At 60.5% G+C, this 19,323-nt stretch overlaps 1 protein-coding gene across 1 annotated transcript in view; it reads left to right on the plus strand.

Moving 5' to 3' along the window:
* Positions 1–18,891, plus strand: part of TRPV4 (transient receptor potential cation channel subfamily V member 4) — a 41,142-nt gene extending 22,251 nt beyond the window's left edge. The window contains exons 3-16 of the mRNA XM_044990374.1: positions 1,974–2,146; positions 2,687–2,839; positions 3,052–3,192; positions 4,982–5,280; positions 6,975–7,154; positions 7,840–7,998; positions 8,536–8,628; positions 9,651–9,724; positions 10,442–10,607; positions 11,670–11,736; positions 12,446–12,762; positions 13,866–13,993; positions 15,393–15,514; positions 16,033–18,891. Coding sequence (XP_044846309.1) covers positions 1,974–2,146; positions 2,687–2,839; positions 3,052–3,192; positions 4,982–5,280; positions 6,975–7,154; positions 7,840–7,998; positions 8,536–8,628; positions 9,651–9,724; positions 10,442–10,607; positions 11,670–11,736; positions 12,446–12,762; positions 13,866–13,993; positions 15,393–15,514; positions 16,033–16,190 — 2,230 coding nt within the window. The 3' untranslated portion in view covers positions 16,191–18,891. The remainder of the gene's footprint in view (positions 1–1,973; positions 2,147–2,686; positions 2,840–3,051; positions 3,193–4,981; positions 5,281–6,974; positions 7,155–7,839; positions 7,999–8,535; positions 8,629–9,650; positions 9,725–10,441; positions 10,608–11,669; positions 11,737–12,445; positions 12,763–13,865; positions 13,994–15,392; positions 15,515–16,032) is intronic.
* Positions 18,892–19,323: the final 432 nt, after the last annotated feature.

Here is a 19,323-nt window from a genome sequence, read left to right on the forward strand (position 1 = left end):
CCCGAACCAGCCTGGCTTGCGTCCCCAGAACTGGCCTGAGGGCCCGTATCCTCTGGAGAGTGGCATTTAGCCATCCCTGGCCTTCAGCAAGGGAGTTGGCCCCCATCACCCCCACCCCGTCGTCACTGAGCCTGTTTATCCCGGTGCGAAATGATGCTCGCCTGTCTCCTCGGGCTAAAGGCATTAAGGTTTGCAAAGCCCCTTGGGTGGAAGGCACTCGGAAGAGGCTCCATGTTCCTGCAAGCTCACTGTGCTGGGGCAGATCTGCATCCCGAGGCCCATTGGTGCTGGTCCTAGTGTAACCAGAGGAGGGCGCTGCAGGCTTATTACACTTTCGAGCTCTGGGAAAGGACCTAATCCATCATCCTGCCCCTCTGTGGCCATCAGCCTGCTGCCACTGTAACTCTCGCTGGCCCTGGAACCGAGCCCTGCTCTGCGTGGCCACATGGAGCACGCACCACCCGACTGCTGGGCTGCCTTCCCAGCGTGAGGTGTGAATTCTCCACCCTGGGACTGTGACTGGGGCCCTCTGAGGTCGGGGGAAGCAGGCTGCTGTGACAGCTGCATTGCTAAACCCATTTGCCTGCAGCCTCTAAGCAGGAGTGGGTTCAGGTAGTGTTCAGTGTCACATTCACATAGTCCTTGTTGGCCAGGGGATTTCAAATAGCAGCAAGGTGGGTGAGGAGCTATCTTGTATTGGACCAGCAAGCTCTCCTCCCCAGGGGTTGAGTCCAATACAAGATATCACCTCACCACCCGGTCTCACCGACACGGCTACCGCCGCACTGCCTGCGCTGCTTGGGATTTCGGTCCGTGCAGCCAGCTAGAGTTACGACTTCCTTCGCAGACACGATCCCTTCATTTGCAGACCCCTCACGGGGCTGGGATTCTTGGGCAGCTCCTGGAACGTAAGGGGAGGATTTGGGATTTGCTGATAGCAGCAGCGTGGAGCTGGACAGGGGCTGCGTGTATAGTTGTATCTTGGGAGATAATTGCATGCACCAGCGCCCAGGCTCACTCTTTGGATCCCCTGTGATGCAAAGTCCTTGCCAAGCAGCTGTCGGCTGGCCTCTCTCAGAGCATGCAGGGTCCCCTGGGGGGCAGGTGGCCTCCAAAGCAGGAAGACATCAGGAAATTCAAGTGCTGATGGCCCTGGGCCCTGTGAAGTGAGGGGCAGGCCTGCAGAGCCAGGCATGAGGGGAGGGTTGAGCCCATCCATGGCGGTAGCTGTACCAGACCTGTTTTGGTGCCGCTGTCAGGTTCTGGAAAGCTTAAACTTTAATTTAACTTAATATTTTAAAAGTAAATGTCTAGCCTCATTTCTAATGTGCCCTGGCACAGTGCTGCCTGTCTGAAACAGAAGCAACCCCCAGGAGAGGTGGGAATCGGCCCTTACCTCTCAATGAGGTGTGTTAATTCTGAAGCCTAATGACACCAGCTAACATGTCAGCATCATTAACTATTGCACTGCTGATCAGTTTAGTAGAAACATCCAGCTGTGCCGGAATCAGTGGTGTAATGGGGGAAGCTTGAGTTATGTTTCCTAGTGTGACTGCGGATGGGTTTCCTTCCACAGGAAATGAAACACTTTACACAGGTGACCAAGTATTACTGCCTGCATTTTACAGATGGGGAAACTGAGGCACAGAGCAGGGAAGCACCTTGTCTAAGAGAGTCAGTGGTAGAGTCCAGTCCCCCTGTCTTGACTCCCAGTCCAGTATCCTGCCCGCTGAGTCACACTGCCTCTTGTGCACCTGGGTAACTGCAATGCTGTGGGGCAGAGGCGAAGTCAAGGGCCAGGAGACCAGATGCCCCACCCAGGCACCTGGAGCAGGCTGTAGTAAAGGACGTGTCAGTGGCCGTGTCTGGCTCATGCACTGGCTCCTGGCCCTGTAGGTGTCAGGCCGGCGCTGGTGGCAGGAGGAGCTGCGCGCTCTGAGAGCCTCTTTGTAGAAACGGTGCCCCTTTTCCAGGAAGCAGACCCACAGCCCGAAGGCCCCGGCCCCCAACCCGCCTCCAGTCCTCAAGGTGTTTAACCGGCCCATCCTCTTCGACATCGTGTCCCGGGGTTCGACCGCCGCCCTGGACGGGCTCCTCCCCTTCCTGCTGACTCACAAGAAGCGCCTGACCGACGAGGAGTTTCGAGGTGAGCTGCAAAACGGGCAGCATCAGCACCCGGCAGCTGGCCTGGCTCTGGGGCTTCCTGCTCGGGCGGGGGAGCCGAACATACCAGCTCAGGGGGAGCCAGTGGCTGTGCTGCGCAGGCCCTGTGCCCTTGCTGCAGGATCTAGAGGGACACAGCAGAGTCCATTGGGCTGGGTGCTTCCTGTGCAGTCAGCGTGGCGGGGCGTGTCGTGACGGTAAATTGGGCGTGCACCCTCGATTGTGCGTACACAGCTTGGCATCCCTGAGCCTGGCTGCGCAGCCACTGCCCGTGCCCGTGTGAGTGCATCGGGGCTGGTGGGTTCCCCTCCGGGGAACTAGCCTCTCTTCCAGCCAAGCAGGGTTGAGGCCCCCATGTGACAAGAAACTCTTCTGAACGCAGGCGTTCCTAGGCCATGCACGCCTGGGGGCTTGTGGCTGGGTGAAGGTGGAACCCCTGGAGGTGGGCACGTGCCCGCTCTGAGCTCCAGGCTGTTCCTGCCTGCCCCACTCCCTCTCTCACAGCCCCTCCGCTCCCCTGCAGAGCCCTCGACGGGGAAGACCTGCCTGCCCAAAGCGCTGCTGAATCTGAGCGGGGGCAAAAACGACACCATCCCCCTGCTGCTGGCCATCGCGGAGCAGACGGGCAACATGCGGGAGTTCATCAACTCGCCCTTCCGAGACGTCTACTACCGAGGTGGGGGCTGAGCCGTGAGCCGGGACGGGGGTGGGATTCCTGGCCATGGCCAGCGCTGGGCGGGCTGCTGGGAGCTCAGCCGCGGCCGGGGCAGAGCCGTGTTCACCCCCATCACCTGCCCTCCCTGCGTGGGCTGCTGGGAGCGTGACGCCGGCTCGGCCGGGGCTGGGGCTGGGGGCTCGGGGCACTGACGGGCCTGCGTGTGGTTCCAGGCCAGACGGCGTTGCACATCGCCATCGAGCGTCGCTGCAAGCACTACGTGGAGCTGCTGGTGGAGAAGGGGGCGGACGTGCACGCCCAGGCACGCGGCCGCTTCTTCCAGCCCAAGAACGAGGGCGGGTACTTCTACTTCGGTGAGTGGGGAGCGCTGCCCGGCCCTGCGCACGGGACAGGCCACGTCCTCAGGTGGGGGGGGCCCCAGCTGGAAGAGCGGGTGGAGAAGCCACCTCCGGTGAGGGGGATGCCCCAATGGGGGGCTTGGTAATGAGCCAGACCTGCCCGCCCCTCGGCCCAGCTCCCGGGTGTGGGTGCCAGGAAGTGTCCCTGTCTGCCTGCTGGCCTGGGAGATGGACTCTGGGGTCTCACCAGCTCCGTGTCCCACAGATCACCCCAAAACGAACCCCTCCCCCATGTCAGCAGGGGCCTAGAACTGACGCGTTGCTGGAGAATGACCTGGCCTCCTGTGCAAACCCTTACGGTCTCAGGACCCTGCGCTGGTACACAGATCCCGTCTGTGCGGGATCGCCCCGTCGGGTCACACGAACAGTCTCACACGCAGTCACGGTGTGCATGCTGTCACACACGTGTGCAATCCCTTACACTCTCAGGACGCTGCGCTGGTACACACCAGTCTGTGCGGGATCGCCCCGTTGGGTCACATGAACAGTCTCACACGCAGTCACGGTGTGCGTGCTGTCACACACGTGTGCAATCCCTTACACTCTCAGGACGCTGCGCTGGTACACACCCGCCTGTGTGGGATCACCCCGTCGGGTCACATGAACAGTCTCACACGCAGTCACAGTGTGCGTGCTGTCACACACGTGTGCAATCCCTTACACTCTCAGGACGCTGCGCTGGTACACACCCGCCTGTGTGGGATCGCCCCGTCGGGTCACACGAACAGTCTCACACGCAGTCACGGTGTGCGTGCTGTCACACACGTGTGCAATCCCTTACACTCTCAGGACCCTGCGCTGGTACACACCAGTCTGTGCGGGATCGCCCCATCGGGTCACATGAACAGTCTCACACGCAGTCACGGTGTGCGTGCTGTCACACACGTGTGCAATCCCTTACACTCTCAGGACCCTGCGCTGGTACACACCCGCCTGTGTGGGATTGCCCCGTCAGGTCACATGAACAGTCTCACACGCAGTCACGGTGTGCGTGCTGTCACACACGTGTGCAATCCCTTACACTCTCAGGACGCTGCGCTGGTACACACCAGTCTGTGTGGGATCGCCCCGTCGGGTCACATGAACAGTCTCACACGCAGTCACGGTGTGCGTGCTGTCACACACGTGTGCAATCCCTTACACTCTCAGGACGCTGCGCTGGTACACACCAGTCTGTGTGGGATCTCTCCGTCGGGTCACATGAACAGTCTCACACGCAGTCATGGTGTGCGTACTGTGACACACGTGTGCAATCCCTTACACTCTCAGGACCCTGCACTGGTACACACCCACCTGTGTGGGATTGCCCCGTCGGGTCACATGAACAGTCTCACATGCAGTCACGGTGTGTGCGCCATCACACATAGAATCACAGGACTGGAAGGGACCTCGCGAGGTCTCTAGTCCAGTCCCCTGCACTCAAGGCAGGACTCAGTATTGTCTAGACCATCCCTGACAGGTGTTTGTCCAACCTGCTCTTAAAAATCCCCAGTGATGGAGATTCCACCACCTCCCTGGGCAATCCCATTACAGACTCACGCTCCTGGTTACTCCACCACTGCTCAGGCCTGTACCTCTGCTCCCCCCACTGGCTGTTCGCTCGCTGCCTGGGGGAGCAGAGCAGCTGCTTCTCCTCAGGCCTCTGGCCTGGCTCCCCCAGCTGGCTGCCCGGTGCCCAGAGCCCGGTTCTGAGAGTGGCGGGGCTGAGAAAGGCCAACATCCATCGTGCTCTCTCCCCTGCCAGGCGAGCTGCCCCTCTCCCTCGCCGCCTGCACCAACCAGCCGCACATCGTCCACTACCTCACGGAGAACGCGCACAAGCAGGCAGACCTGCGGCGCCAGGACTCCCGGGGCAACACGGTGCTGCACGCCCTGGTGGCCATCGCCGACAACACCCGGGAGAACACCAAGTTCGTCACCAAGATGTACGACCTGCTGCTGATCAAGTGCGCCAAGCTCTTCCCCGACACCAACCTGGAGGCCCTGCTCAACAACGACGGCCTCTCGCCCCTCATGATGGCGGCCAAGATCGGCAAGATCGGGGTAAGGGCCTGCCGTCCCTGTCCCCCTCCAGCTGCTGCCGCAGGGAAAGGCAAATCCAGCTCCGCCAGCCCCTGGGCGAGAGCCCCTCTTCCCCCACTGCCCCCGCAGCTCCCCCGGATGGCAGTGGCACCCCCAGAAGGGCAGGAGATGCTGATCAGGGCTCCTTTCTGGGGTGACGGGACAGTCTCTGTACTGGGGGCAGCCTGTGTACACGAGTTCAGCTCAGCGAGTGTGTCCTTGTGCATCGATGACGACCCAGCACATCAGTCGAGCGCTCGGCTCACGGGGCAGCAGGGACTGACCCCAAGTCCCTGTTGGTCCAGCATACGAGAGAGAAAAGGTGGCTGAGGTAATATCTTTTATGGGACCAGCTTCTGCTGGTGAGAGGGACAAGGTGGGTCGAGCTGCTCCGAGCTCTTCTTCAGGGCTGGATGAGGGACCCAGGGGGTCCCAGCTAAATAGAGGGTGGGACGGATTGTTCCGCACAAGGGGTTAACGCATGTTGCAAGAAACCACTTAGAAAGGCAGGTTTCCTTTGAGGAGGAGGCTGGTAGGGCAGCCCTGGGCGCTGTGGGGGTTTGGTCCGTTAGCATTGTCCTGCGGGAGTTCATCTGCGCGCGCAGGGATTGGCTGGTTTTACCCGCATGGTTGCTGGGGTCCCCGATGCGCCGGATGAGACACCACATGCTGGGATAGGCACGTGCAGGACCCCTGGGTGCTCTCCCACCCCCCCCACAGCAGGAGCTGGCTCCCCTGATCGCCCCAGGGTGCGCTGCTCTGGGCAGTGACTTCGGGCCTGGCTGGGTTGTGGCTTGGTGACTGCCTCCCCCTAGCGGCCGCTCGCAGTTCTCCAGTGGGTTGTGTGCTTAAGACCTTACAAGACAAACGGCTGTGGCAAGGGGTCCCTGATCTTGGGCATAAGGGTGGCAGCTCGGTTAATGACTCTCAGGTGTCTGGACTGCGCCACTTCCCTTCTCTGCTACCGTGTCCTCCTGCCCCCGCACCGTGCAGCTGGGACCGCGCTGCAGTGCCACGTGGCAGGGGGTGTCTCCAGTCAAAGACCCGGGGATTGTGACAGAACAGGCGCTGTATGACGTTACCCCTCTGGAAACAGTGGTACAGCCGTGCCGGTCACTGCTGCGCCTTTCCACCCAGGGAGCAGGCCTTGGGGGGTCCCCAGCACCTGTCAGGCCTCGGGGTCTCACTCCCCAGCACCCCCCTGGGCCACTCTGGCAGCATCGTAGGGGTCCCAGCCCATCATGGTCAGGCAGAAAAGTTACCCCAGGGCCTTGAGAAAATGAGGTGCTCTCCGGGCTGGTAAAACAGGTGTGGGGTGGCGAGGAAGCGGGGGAAGAGCCTCCATCACACAGCAATTGCTATGGGAATATTAAAGCCAAATCTTTCCATGCTGGCCCCTGATTCTGGCTGGCTGCCGCAGTCATCAGTGCTCAGCGTGGGACACTCTGGGCTGGTGTGTCAGACAGTCAGAGACTCAGCCCCTCTGAAAACCTGGCCCAAAGTTGGGTGCCCAGAATCAGCAGCCACTGCCGACAACATTGGCCTGGATGCTTAGAGCAAGTGGAACCCCCTGAACCCGGCTGCTCAGGGCTGCAGGGAGAGCGGGGGGCTGTGAGCAGCGTCGCTCTCTATACACATCGTGCTGTGGGTGACCACCCCTCCCCCCCATCCTCCAGATGTTCCAGCACATCATCCGCAGGGAGATCACAGATGAGGACGCCCGCCACCTCTCCCGGAAGTTCAAGGACTGGGCTTATGGGCCCGTCTACTCCTCGCTCTACGACCTCTCCTCACTGGACACCTGTGGGGAGGAGGTGTCTGTCCTGGAGATCCTGGTGTACAACAGTAAGATCGAGGTGAGCGCTGAGTTGGCACCAGGGAGGCAGGCAGCAAATGGTGGGTGCACAGCCTGATGTGAGCCGGGGCTGCCGAGCAGGGCCCATAGGCATGGCAGGCCCCTTGCAGGACCCAGCCCCCAATGCCTCGGCCATTGTGAAGATTTCGGGAGGATGCTACCTGGCTCATGCACAGACACGACTCCAGGCCAGGCATGGTCAGCGCCACCTGTCTCCATCCCCCCGGCCGCAGGCACAGCCAGCGCCACCCTGGCTCCATCCCTCCGACCAAGGGCACGGCCAGCACTGCCCCGTCCCCATCCCCCGGCCATGGACACAGCCACTGGCACCCCATCTCCATCTCACCCTGGCCGCGGGCACAGCCAGCGCCGCCCCATCTCCATCCCCCTGGCCGCAGGCATGGCCAGTGCCACCCCGTCTCCATCCCCTCAGCCACGGGCATGGCCAGCGCCACCCTGTCTCCATCTCACCCTGGCTGCGGGCATGGCCAGCGCCGCCCCATCTCCATCCCCCTGGCCGCAGGCATGGCCAGTGCCGCCCCGTCTCCATCCCCCTGGCCGCGGGCATGGCCAGTGCCGCCCCGTCTCCATCCCCCTGGCTGCCCCGTCTGCTCAGGTGTGCGTGTGGCCTGTGTAGCCCCGTCCCCCGGCCCTGAGCTCACAGCCAGTGTGCTGGGTTGTTGCAGAACCGCCACGAGATGCTCGCTGTGGAGCCCATCAACGAGCTGCTGCGCGACAAGTGGCGGAAGTTCGGGGCCGTCTCCTTCTACATCAGCGTGATCTCCTACCTCAGCGCCATGGTCGTCTTCACCCTCATTGCCTACTACCGCCCCATGGAGGGCACGGTGAGTCTCCCGCCGCCCGGCCCGGCGGGTCCCTGGGGCTCAGGGCGGCTGCTGTGGATCTGTGCAGGAGCAGCAGGTTCCCGCGGTTAGGCTGTACACAGAGCTGAGCTTTCAGGCAGTCCCCAGCGGTTCCCCCAGAGCCCAGCCCGTTTAATGCCCGGGGAGGGGGTCTCCCTGCCCCTTGGGAGCTGCAGCCCACACCAGGGCCCTGGCAGGCCGGGCCAGGAGTCCAGGGAGACAGGCCCAGATCCCACCTCCGGCTGTGCCAGCTCAGAGCACTGGGCCCTCTGGGATCCCTGCCTCTGGCAATGGCCAGTGCCTGACACCCGTAGAGGAAGGTGAGTCCGTCTGGGTGCCCGCACCGGGTATGTCCTGGGCAGCGTCTGGCTCCCGGTGCCTGGGAGAGGGGAGGGCTCTCGTTTCTGCCCGGGGCAGACTGGCATGGTGCTGGGTGGGGGCAGGGTGCATGGCTCTGTAGGAGGCCAGAGTGCTGGGATTTCGAGGTAATGTTCTCATCACCGTATCCCTGCTTTGCAGCCGCCGTATCCCTACACAACGACCATCGACTACCTGCGCCTGGCCGGGGAGATCATAACCCTCTTCACCGGAGTCTTGTTCTTTTTCACCAATGTAAGTGGAAACCATTCACCCCCTTGCACAAGTGCCTCCTCTGTCTTGCACTAGAGCCTCCATGCCCACAAGTGCCTCTGTGTCCCTCGCACGAGTGCCCCCACTCCCTCAAACCTCATACGAGTGTGTCCTGACCTCACACAAGTGTCCCCCATCCTGCCACTTCGCACTTGCACAGGTGTCTTGTGTCACACATACACAAGGGGTAGGGCCCAACCCTGAGACCCACAAACCCCGCAACACACGCTTCCCCTGCGAACAGAACACACCGAGCTGCCTGGCCCCGGGAGAGCTCAGTGGGCACCCACACCCTTCCCAGGAATCTCTGAGCACCCTTCCCTTGCGGGGCCGCATCTGTACTGTGCTTGGCAATTGCCCCTTGGGCTGCAGCCCCCTCACACTGCTCCTGCCAATCTCCCCAGAGCTTCCCCGAGGTCACGGGCTGGGGCAGGGCAGGGGCAGAGTGGGGTGGGCCATGGGGCTGGGAGTTCTAATTCAGGGTATTTAACACACCCAAAAAAGTCCTCTGTTTCACTGCAGGGGCTGCAGGGAGCTGGCAGCCTGGGGGCCCGCTCCCAGCGGGTGTAAACCAGCTGTGCTCCATGGAAGCCGGTGGTGCTACGCCTTGGGGCCACACCCACTCGCACGAGCAGGCGGTCCCTTTTCTGAATCTCTCGTGGTGCCAGTCCTGGTCCCTGCACCCGTGGGTCTGGCTTCCCTGCACAGCAGGGGAAGGGTTAAATGGAGACGGAGACGGCTTTGCATTTACAAATTTAGGATAAAACCCAGCGCTGGCCCCATCCCTGCGGGGCCGGGTGGGGCTGGAGCCTCTTAGCACTGAGCCCGCTGGGCAGCTCCCTTCACCTCCCCTCCTCTGGGTGGAGCAGGGCCAGTCCTCCCTCCACCCCGGCAAGCACCCTGCGAGGATGTGCTCACTGTGTGCACCCCGGCTGGTCCCACCCTCTGCCTCCATGGATCCGTCCGCCAGGCCCTGGCTCCACCTTCTTTTCTTTCTTCCTCAGCTAAAGGATCTGTTTATGAAGAAATGTCCAGGGGTAAATTCGTTCTTTATAGACGGCTCCTTCCAGCTACTCTAGTAAGTCGCGATGCCCTTTGCCCCTGGTGTACCCCACCCAGCGCCCATGCGATGTCAATAACCCCCAGCCCTGGAAATGCATTTGGAAGGGAAGGGGCGGTTGCAGGTGCCCGGTGTGCTGGGATCAGCCGTGTCTCGGGGAGATGTCAGCCCGGCCTGGTGCTGATGGAGTCTCCTTTGTAGTGGACAAAAGTGCAGAGGCCTCCCGGCATGCCGTCTCTGGCGCTCTCGCCAGGCATCCCAATAGAAATCCCAAGATCTCCTCCCGCGGCTGCAGAATTCTCTCCAGCCTTCGCTGTGTCTGCCCCCTGGCAGGGGATGCCGCCTCCGAGGGGCCGGCTCAGCAGCCTGACATCCCTGCACCTGCGGGTTCACGTCCCAGCAGGGATCTCATCCTCCGGATGGAAATCAGCGGCGTGCCTTGCCCTGTGCTCTGTGTGGGTTTCGCAACTGAAGCTGCCAGGGCACTGCATATGGGGGTGGTGGGCTTGCTCTGGATCGCCACAAAAACACTGCTCTGCTGCCTGCCCACAGTCGGCTGGCGGGGGTGCCCTGCTAAGGCGCTTTGGAAGTTGCTACAGCGGCGGTAGCCAGTCCCATTGCTCGTACGGTGCCCTGGGGCGGGACTGGCAGCGTGCAGGAGCTCGACCCTCCTGGGCTGGTTCATTCCAGGGGGATGTTTTGATCTTGCCTTTGAATCCTCCTGCTCTTCCTCAGCTTCATCTACTCGGTGCTGGTGATCATCACGGCAGCGCTGTACCTGGCGGGGATCGAAGCTTACCTGGCTGTCATGGTCTTTGCCCTGGTCCTGGGCTGGATGAACGCACTTTACTTCACCAGAGGCCTGAAACTTACAGGGACCTACAGCATCATGATTCAGAAGGTCAGGCAGGGACCAGCCCCCCTCCCCTCTGTGTGTGTGTGCACGTGCACCGCTATTTACACGGGGAGCTCCTTGGAGCTGGGGCTGTCTCTCACTATGCGTCTGTGCAGCCCCCAGCACAGTGGTATCATAATGCACCTGATCGTGGTAACAGATGTGCCTGGGTCCAGGGCCAGGGTCTCCCGGTGCTTTTGCAGGTGTGTACGGAGCATTAACCTCTGTCCTGGCCAGATTCCAGGCAATCCCATTCTTCTCCCTAAACCAACCCAGCCATTGCAATTGGATACAGGAGTCGTCTCCCTGTCCTGTCCTGAACTGCTGCCTGCAAACAAAGCCTGGTGGAAGGGATGCAGGGATTAAGCCAATCTCTAGCTATTAAGGTTTAGGATGACACCTTCCCGGGGCAGATTAACCCAATCGACCTGTGCAGGGTTCTTATACCTTCCTCTGAGGCATCTGGTGCCGGCCTGTCTGAGACAGGACGCTTGGTTAGATGGACCTCGGGGCCAATCCAGCCCAGTAATTTCTATGTTCCTGTGGCATCTCTTTGTGCTGTTAAACAGCTGCGTGACAGGGTGCTGGAGCCAGCACTCTGGTCACCTAAACACCCATTAATTCCCCCCAGGGTGGACCTGATGGGGCCTAATTAGTGGATTAGAATGTGCTGGGAGTGGACTAATGAGCGGATTGGCCCATTAGCACAGGAGGTATAAGAAGGCAGAGGAAGGAAGTGCAGGGCAGAGAGAGGTAGGCTACCAGAACGGATCTCTGGGTAGCGAGAGCTCTTCCCTCTCCTTGGCAGAGACCTGAGGAGAAACGGAAGCTGTAAACGATTGTTGTGTGTGGGCAGGAAGAGCAAAGGTAAATGAACTGCTCTGGGGTGTCTCTGAGTCTGTGCAGACAGCAGAAGACAGGGGTGGGACATGGCCCTGTCACGGGAGGCATAGCCCCCCCCAGGGATGGCTGCATTTCAGCGAAGTCGCTGCTGTGGGGCTCTCCAGGGACGTAAGGAGCTGGCGCTGATCCCAGCACAGCTAAGTTCTGCCTCTGGGATTTTTTCAGATCCTCTTCAAAGACCTTTTCCGGTTCCTCCTGGTCTACGTGCTCTTCATGATCGGCTATGCTTCAGGTACGGCACGTCCGTGGGAGCTGTGGAGGGGATGCTAGCTCGGTGCGCGGAGTGGGGAATCTGGCAGGGAGCAGATGGGCCCTGGCGTAATGCTCAGCCGAGCTGGAGAACCGTGGCCCAAGTTAAAGGGAAAACACTGCATATTGGCACTGGCCCTTGGCAACCCTTCCAGGCTCTCACGCGGTGGCCGGATAGACAAAGGGCTGAGTTCTGCGGGGTCAGGGGAAGAATCTCACCAGGATTTATTGTTCAGATCCCCTGGAGCGGGAGCTGTGGGGAAAGGCTCGTGTGCCAGTGGACAGAGGTGTCAGCGCAGGGTGGCTCGGGCTGTGGTATAGGTGCTGAGTGCCCGAGCTGGACATTCATTTACCTTCTTCTGCACCCTGGGGCACTAGTGAGGGAGTTATGCAGGGAGGCCAGGGAGTGCTGCTCTCGCTCTCTGACCCTCGGCTTTGGGAGCCTTCACTCTTCCACTGGGAGATGTGGGGAGCTCTCCAGGCTGGACTGGGATGAGGGCAGAGTGTGGGGCCCAGGTCCCCAGCACAAGTGCAGGCTCCCAGCAAGGCGGCGCTCGGCTGCGCAGCCTAACGAGTCATCCAGAGAGGTGGTGACACTGACTGGCGCCCTTCCTTGCCTTGGCCAGTTCTCCCAGCTAAGCCCCTGGCTGAGTTCTCTGGGGGTCTCACCCATATCCCTCCCCCTGACCCAGCTCTGGTCTCGCTCCTGAACCCCTGTGCCAGTGCCGAGGCCTGCAACCAAGACAAGTCCAACTGCACGGTGCCCGCCTACCCGTCCTGCCGGGACAGCAAGACCTTCAGCACCTTCCTGCTGGATCTCTTCAAGCTGACCATCGGCATGGGCGACCTGGAGATGATCGAGAGCGCCAAGTACCCTGGCGTCTTCATCATCCTGCTGGTCACCTACATCATCCTCACCTTTGTGCTGCTCCTCAACATGCTGATCGCTCTGATGGGGGAGACGGTGGGGCAGGTCTCCAAGGAGAGCAAGCACATATGGAAGCTACAGGTAACGTCTGGCCAGGCCTTGGCTGCCAGGGACAGTCACCTTGTCAGGCCGAATGCAAGGGGCCTGCTGAGGCCATGTTAAGCTGCTCACAGACTGGCCTCCTCCCCAGAATCCTCCATGCTGACTCCATGCCCTGTCCTGGAGGCACAGGAGAGGACGGCTGTTTATGGGATGCTCCTAGCGTCTATGGAGCACCTGACGCAGGTGGTGCAGTGGAGCCCTGGAGGTGGGGAATGGGAGCAGCTGAGGCCTATTGCCCTCCGAGCTACTGGTGGCCCCTTGGGGTTTCAGCTCCCAGGCTGAGATCCATTGCTCTATGCTGCCCAAACTGGTGATGGCCCATCCATTAGCATGCATGCCCTGCTGAGGACACCGGGTCCGCAGCCCTGGACACTAGGGTGTGCCAGCCCCTACGCTAGGGTGTGCCTGCCCCTTCTCCCAGCAGGCACCTACTGGGGTAGCACAGGGGGAACTGTGGTGTAGAAAGGGCTCTGGCGTTTTTATCGCCATGTTCTCTTCCCCTGCTCAGGGACTGGACATGGAAATGACCTGGCGGGTCCCATCTGGTCCATGCCCACCCGCTTGGCCAGAGCAGGAGAGTGGCCTGTGTTGTCCTGCACTCTAGACTGGGGTGTCTCCCCTGACGGAGCCTCATGGGAAGGAGGGACACTCCTGCCCTCAGATACACATGCACCTTCCATCGGTTGCATCGGGTGTCACACTCGGGTACCTAGGGGCAGGACTGGCCTGTGCCGCTAACCCAGGGAGGCGCTGAACGAACTGAGAAGGGGCAGCCCCAGGATGACCCTGGCTGTGGGGAGCTCGGCATGATTGTCTGAGCCCTTTTGGGGATTTCAGGCGAAACAGGGGTGCGAAGCTGTGGAGCTGAGTGACACCTGCATCCCAGGGACATTCCCTGCAGCGCGTGGCTGGCCTTAGCCCCAGCAAGCTCCCAGCCTGAGGGACATCTGAGGGAGCGTGTGACCACCAGGGTGGGGTTTCCCACAGTCCTCCCAGCGCTCATTGGAAGCCAGAGTCAGATGCCCAGCCCCCCGCTTTGGTTCCAGTCTGGCTGACGGGCCTGTGTGCTCCTCCCTGTACAGTGGGCCACCACCATCCTGGACATCGAGAGGTCCTTCCCGGTGTTCCTGAGGAAAGCCTTCCGCTCGGGGGAGATGGTCACCGTGGGGAAGGGCACCGATGGCACGCCGGACCGGAGATGGTGTTTCAGGCAAGCTTTGGGGGCCAGTGGGGAATCAGGTGGCCAGTAGCTCAGAGGCTAGTGCCTCGCCAAGTGCCTTCAACCTGGGCTCGGACTCAACCCCCTGGGAAGCCCAGACCCCAGAAGCCTTGGGCCTATCCTGACAACACCCATAAACAAACCGAACCGTGGGGCTAGTTAACCTCCATCCTGAGCCCCCTCCCCAGCATCTCCCCCCAACCCCCTCAGCTCCAAACGTGCTGCGAGCTGATGGGCTCCTGCGGCTGCACTGTTAACGAAGGGCGGGTTCATTTGCATAGGAATGAAGGCACCCAGCGGGGGTCAGCAGTCGTATTTAAGCAGCCAGGTAAATATGAAGGAGGGATTCTCACTCCCAGGTGTGACAGTGTTTCATGGAGTTTCTCCATTGATTCATAATTAGGCCTCGTTAGAGCCTAGTAGTTTGTACTAACCGGGAGCCAGGCAGCGCCTCTGCCACTCTGTGTGGGGCTTAATCACTAGTTGTTTCTCAGTGGCCGATTCGCGTGGCCGCGGCTCGGCTGTAAGTATGGGGGCCGTCCCATGGCACAGGGTGCCCCTGGCAGAGCGAGTCGGCAGAGCGTCCTGGGGGACCTATAGGGAAGACAAAAGCCAGGGCCCGACTTGTCCAGAGCTCGGGAGCCAGGCTGCCAAAAGCGCAGCCTGGCGCCGTTTAACGGGACGGGCTCCCCCAGCCTGTCTCACCCCGCCGTGCTGCATGGGAAGGCCGGGGTGCTTTGGGGGAACCCTGGGGCAGGGGGCTGCACTGGGAAGAACCATGGTGCCAGGCTGGTGCTAAATGAGTTGTGACAGGCCCGTGCCATGGCTGGGGACTCTCATGCAGCCAGCTTGCTGGCGTTGGCATGTCACCCGGTGTTCATGGGCTTTCTCCAGATCACTGGGGAGCAGGGACAGCTGGTGTGAGGGATTCCTGGCTCTGGGTACACCCCAGCCCCTCCCCCATTGCCAGGCCCCATTTGCTGGACGTAGGCTGAGCCCTGCCGTTTGCTAAAGGGTCTGCCAGTGCATTGGCTGCTCCAGGGGGCTGCTCCCATCCCTGCCGCCTCTCCCACACCAGCTGCCAGCAGCTCCTTGGGGAGGGCAGCTCAGGCCTGGGAGAGGGAAAGGCAGTGACTGAGTCTCCTGCTGGTCATTGCATGGACCATGCACCTCCCCTTGCACAGCCCCACTGTCCACTCCCCTTGCACAGCCCCACTGTCCAGTGGCACTCACTCTTATCCTGCTGCCCAGATACCGTGGCGATGGGCCCATGTAAGAGCCTGAATGGGGCAGGACAGAACCCAGGGGAATTCCCGCTGCGGGAGGGGTGGGGCTGGGCTCCACTTCCATTCGTTGCCATTGCCCCAGGAGTGCCTTCATTCCCCCACAGGGTCGATGAGGTGAACTGGTCTCACTGGAACCAGAATCTGGGCATCATCAACGAGGATCCAGGCAAGAACGACACATACCAGTATTACGGGTTCTCCCACACAGTGGGCCGGCTGCGCAGAGGTGAGTGGTGGGACGGGGGACCATGGACCCAGGGCATTGCTCTGTGGGAGGAATCTGGGCTCTGGGGACAGAGGGGGGGTTGCCCCTTGGTGGCACCTTTGGAATCTCATGGGAGTTAAGGAGTCGCATGTTCATGTTCCTCCAGCGTAACCTGCTTTGTGCCCTTGGGGGAGCCTCCTTTGGCTGATCTCTAAACAGGGGGTGTTGGCAAATGGGGATGCTGGGGCAGAGGCCTCCCTGCATCCCAGCAGGCGTGAAGGACGCTGGCCAGGGGCTGGCTGGGCTCAGCAGTGCTGCCCTTGCTGCTGAAACGGGCGTGCAGGTGGGGGTGGGGAGTGCGGAGATCAACGCAGTGAGCCAGGGGGCCGAGGAAGCCGGCGTAGGAGCAGAGACAGGGGGAGAGATGAGGGCTGGACGAGCCCACAGGGGTAAAATCCAGACCGGGGGGTGGAGAGAGTTGGCGTTACCGTGCCAGGGTAACTCCCACTAAATGGCCTCTCCCCATCCCCGTCCGGCAGATCGCTGGTCGAGTGTGGTGCCCCGGGTGGTGGAGCTGAACAAGAGCTCGCAGCCGGAGGAGGTGGTGGTCCCGCTGGAGAACAGGGGGACGTCCGACATGCACGACTGGAAGCAAGGGCATCCCTCAGGCTGGCGGAAAGAGGACTCCCACATCTAACAGCGGGGTCAGGCGCGAAGAGAGAAGCCAACGCTGGCTCTGTCCTCCGCCCAGCCTCTGCTGCCCGCCATGCACAGGCTCCAGCGTGGGTCGGCGGGGCTGACGCACACAGTGCAGGCAGGCAGAAACCAACCAGCAACGGAGCTTCTGAAACAGCCTCCCTCCCGCCAGCGGCATGCAGCGCACAGCCGGAGCCCCCGCTCTCTCCCGGAGCCCTGCGCACGGCCCTGGGGTCTGAAAGGGCTCGTCCAGCAGGGCCCTGGCTGCCTCGACACCAGCAGCGGTGAAATAATCATTTTGCTATTGTTTGTTATTTCCGAGTGCCGAGCCCCTGGCTCGGGACCCCTTGAGCCTGACCGTCATGAAGTGCAGAGCAGGGCTGTGGAGAGAAGAGGGATTTGCAGGGAATGTTCATGAGGTGCTCACAGGGTAGCATCTGACTCTGCCACCCCTACGGTGTGCCCATGCCCTGCTCTCGTCCTGCCCATGCTGGTTTGTGTGTGCTGGGGCCCTGGTGGAGAGCCCGGCCAGTGCTGAGATGCCATGTCACTTCCTGGGTGCTGTGCCAGGGCTGCCCTGGGCACACACTCCCCTGGCTGGGCAGCAGCCAGTCTGTCGGCGTGCAGAGCGTCTCAGTGAGCGCGTCATGCGTACCCCTGCCCTTGGCACCAGGATTCCAGCTGCACCGGGAACTGCCCAGTGTCCCCTGGGGAATGAAATCTTGTGCCTAGTGAGTGGCACCAGTGAGCGTGTTGTGCACATGGAACCCCACTCCCAGCCATGGGCAAATCTCCAGGGGCACCGGTGCATTTGCACAAGCTTCCCCAACAATCAGCTGGGCAAGGGGACGCCATTGTCCAGCGACAGACAGCAAATCTGTCTGAGCTGCCTCCTCCCAGGAGTCGGCGTTCAAGCCTAACCTTTGCTTTCTGCAAACGTCAGTGCTAACAAACCCGACCCCAGAGGTGCCCCTGCAAAGCCAAAGCACATGGGCCTAGTGCAGATCCCCCAGCCCTTTCCTAGCCAGGGATCCCGTCTGTGCCCTCCACAAGCTGCGGGAGAGCCTAGAAATCAGCTTGCCCAGTGCAGGGAGGTTCCCTACAGCATGTTCTCCAGGCCTTAGATCAGCCTGTTTCCAACGTCCTGGGCAACGGGGCTCCCTCCCTCTCCCTGCAGAGGTTGCTTTCACCTTAACGTGGCTCTCTGGAGAGACGGCCCAGACAGAGGGACTGGTCTCTGTCTCAGGCAGCTCCCCCCTTCACCCCGCTCTGGGCCACAGCTGCCCATTTCCCTGCACAAAGTGTGTTAATCAGTGACCAGTTCCAGTGCTCGTTCCCAACACACCGCGGCTGCACCATTCATTTCCCTCCCTGCGTTGGCAGGACAGGGCTCCATGCAGTGGAATCGCTGCTGTTACCCACAGGGCACCGGCTCAGTTAGCGCCAAGGGGCTCATCGGGCCACGGTCTCCTCTGCCACTGAGTTCTGCTCTGACAAAGGGCCTGAAGGGGTGGCAGGGAAGGTGTGTGCTGGGGCAGTGATGCCAGCTGCTGAGTCTCCTCCCAAGCATCCGACCTATTGCAGGAGCTGAGGCCACTGAAGCTGGGTGAAGAGTTGGTGAATTAGCTGCCAATAGACGTAGGTTTTATGACTTTGTTTGGAGTCAGCTGAGGCATGGCCCTGCCACCATTACTGAGCCTTAGGGCTGCTTGCTGGCTCTGCCCTGTGCCCGTTGTGCCCGCTACATGCTCTTTGTAATGCAGACTCTATGACTGGGCACTTAAGTCACATGGCGTTGTTTCTGCTCCCTGACTGGATGGGTCCCACGCCCACAGAAATCTTCCAAGTTGGTCCTTGAATATTCAGGGTGTGAATGCCTGTGCAAATTCGTGCCATGCACAGTCAGCGTGCAAAGCTTCTGTGCACAAGTACAGTGTCCCAGTTCTTCTCTTTGGAGGTGCTAGGGACCAAAATGTCACTTGTGAAACTGTTCACGAGGAGTAAATCGGGGGGGCCGTGGACAGGCAAAGCACAGTCCTGAAGTTTACACAAACGAATGTTTGTCACTGCCATTTGCCAGCCTTTGCCCCGCTGTACTAGAGACGCAGGCAACTGGAGTGGGGCATTCCATTCAGTTCCAAACCCCGTCTGGTAAAAACCACAGGCGTCAGTGATGGAAAAGGCCTGGGAGCCCCGTTCCTTTCCCTTTGCTTTCCACTGCCAATGCAGGATTGTTCCTGGCTGCCTCAGGGATTTGTCCAGCCTCGTTGTAACCGTCTCGTGATGGGCTCCCCTTGAGCCATTATTCTCCAGACCGGTAGCTCCCCAGGCCAGCTCTAGCCAAGTTTCCAGCCTTAACAAGAGAGATGAGAGTCAAGTTTTAAAGAAGCCAGTTCAGGCAGGAGAACGGAAGAGCCAGTATTCTGCAGCACTGACTTTCCAGCTGGTACCTGTGACACCGGGAGAGAGACCCACCTAACCTGAGAGTAGTTTCACCAGGGAGTGATAAAGCGGCTGCTAAGCACTGCCCTCTCTCTAGCTATCGGGAGGCGACTGTACCATCCCTGGGAGGGATATTTCACTAGTACGAAGAGGAGCAGGAAAGATGAGAGCGTTATCCATTACATCCCCCAAAAGGCCAGTGGTTGCGCCATATACATTTTTGCACAAGATTTATACAACTATTTATTTAGTAATAAAAACTGAACAACGCCCTCTGCCTCCGTGTTTTATTTGCTGATCCCGCTCTGAGAGCGCGAGACTGTATGTGTCCCGGGCGCTGTGGTGGGAGAAGCAGAAATCTGCGGAATGGCTAATCCCAAGGGTCAATGTCCAAGAGCTGCCAGCTCAGGTTCCTCTCCGTGGCTGGGTGAGCCTGCTGTTTGATTATCAGCAGTGAATGGAAAGTGCTGGTTTACAAGCCAAGAATCCCTTCTGTTAGCCGAACACTCTAATCCGTGAGTGGCCGGAAGTGGGCCACAGATTCTATGATGCTGGCTCATGGCCACTCATCTTTAATACAGAGCAGAAGGCAGCAGGTTTCATCCTGCAATGCACCATCTTGCTGTAAGTAGCCTGACCCTGGAGCAGTGCATGCTGGGACCTGTAGTCCTCATGGGCCACACCATCATGTT

This window comes from Mauremys mutica, chromosome 16, assembly GCF_020497125.1.
Source record: "Mauremys mutica isolate MM-2020 ecotype Southern chromosome 16, ASM2049712v1, whole genome shotgun sequence".
Lineage (NCBI taxonomy): Eukaryota > Metazoa > Chordata > Testudines > Geoemydidae > Mauremys > Mauremys mutica.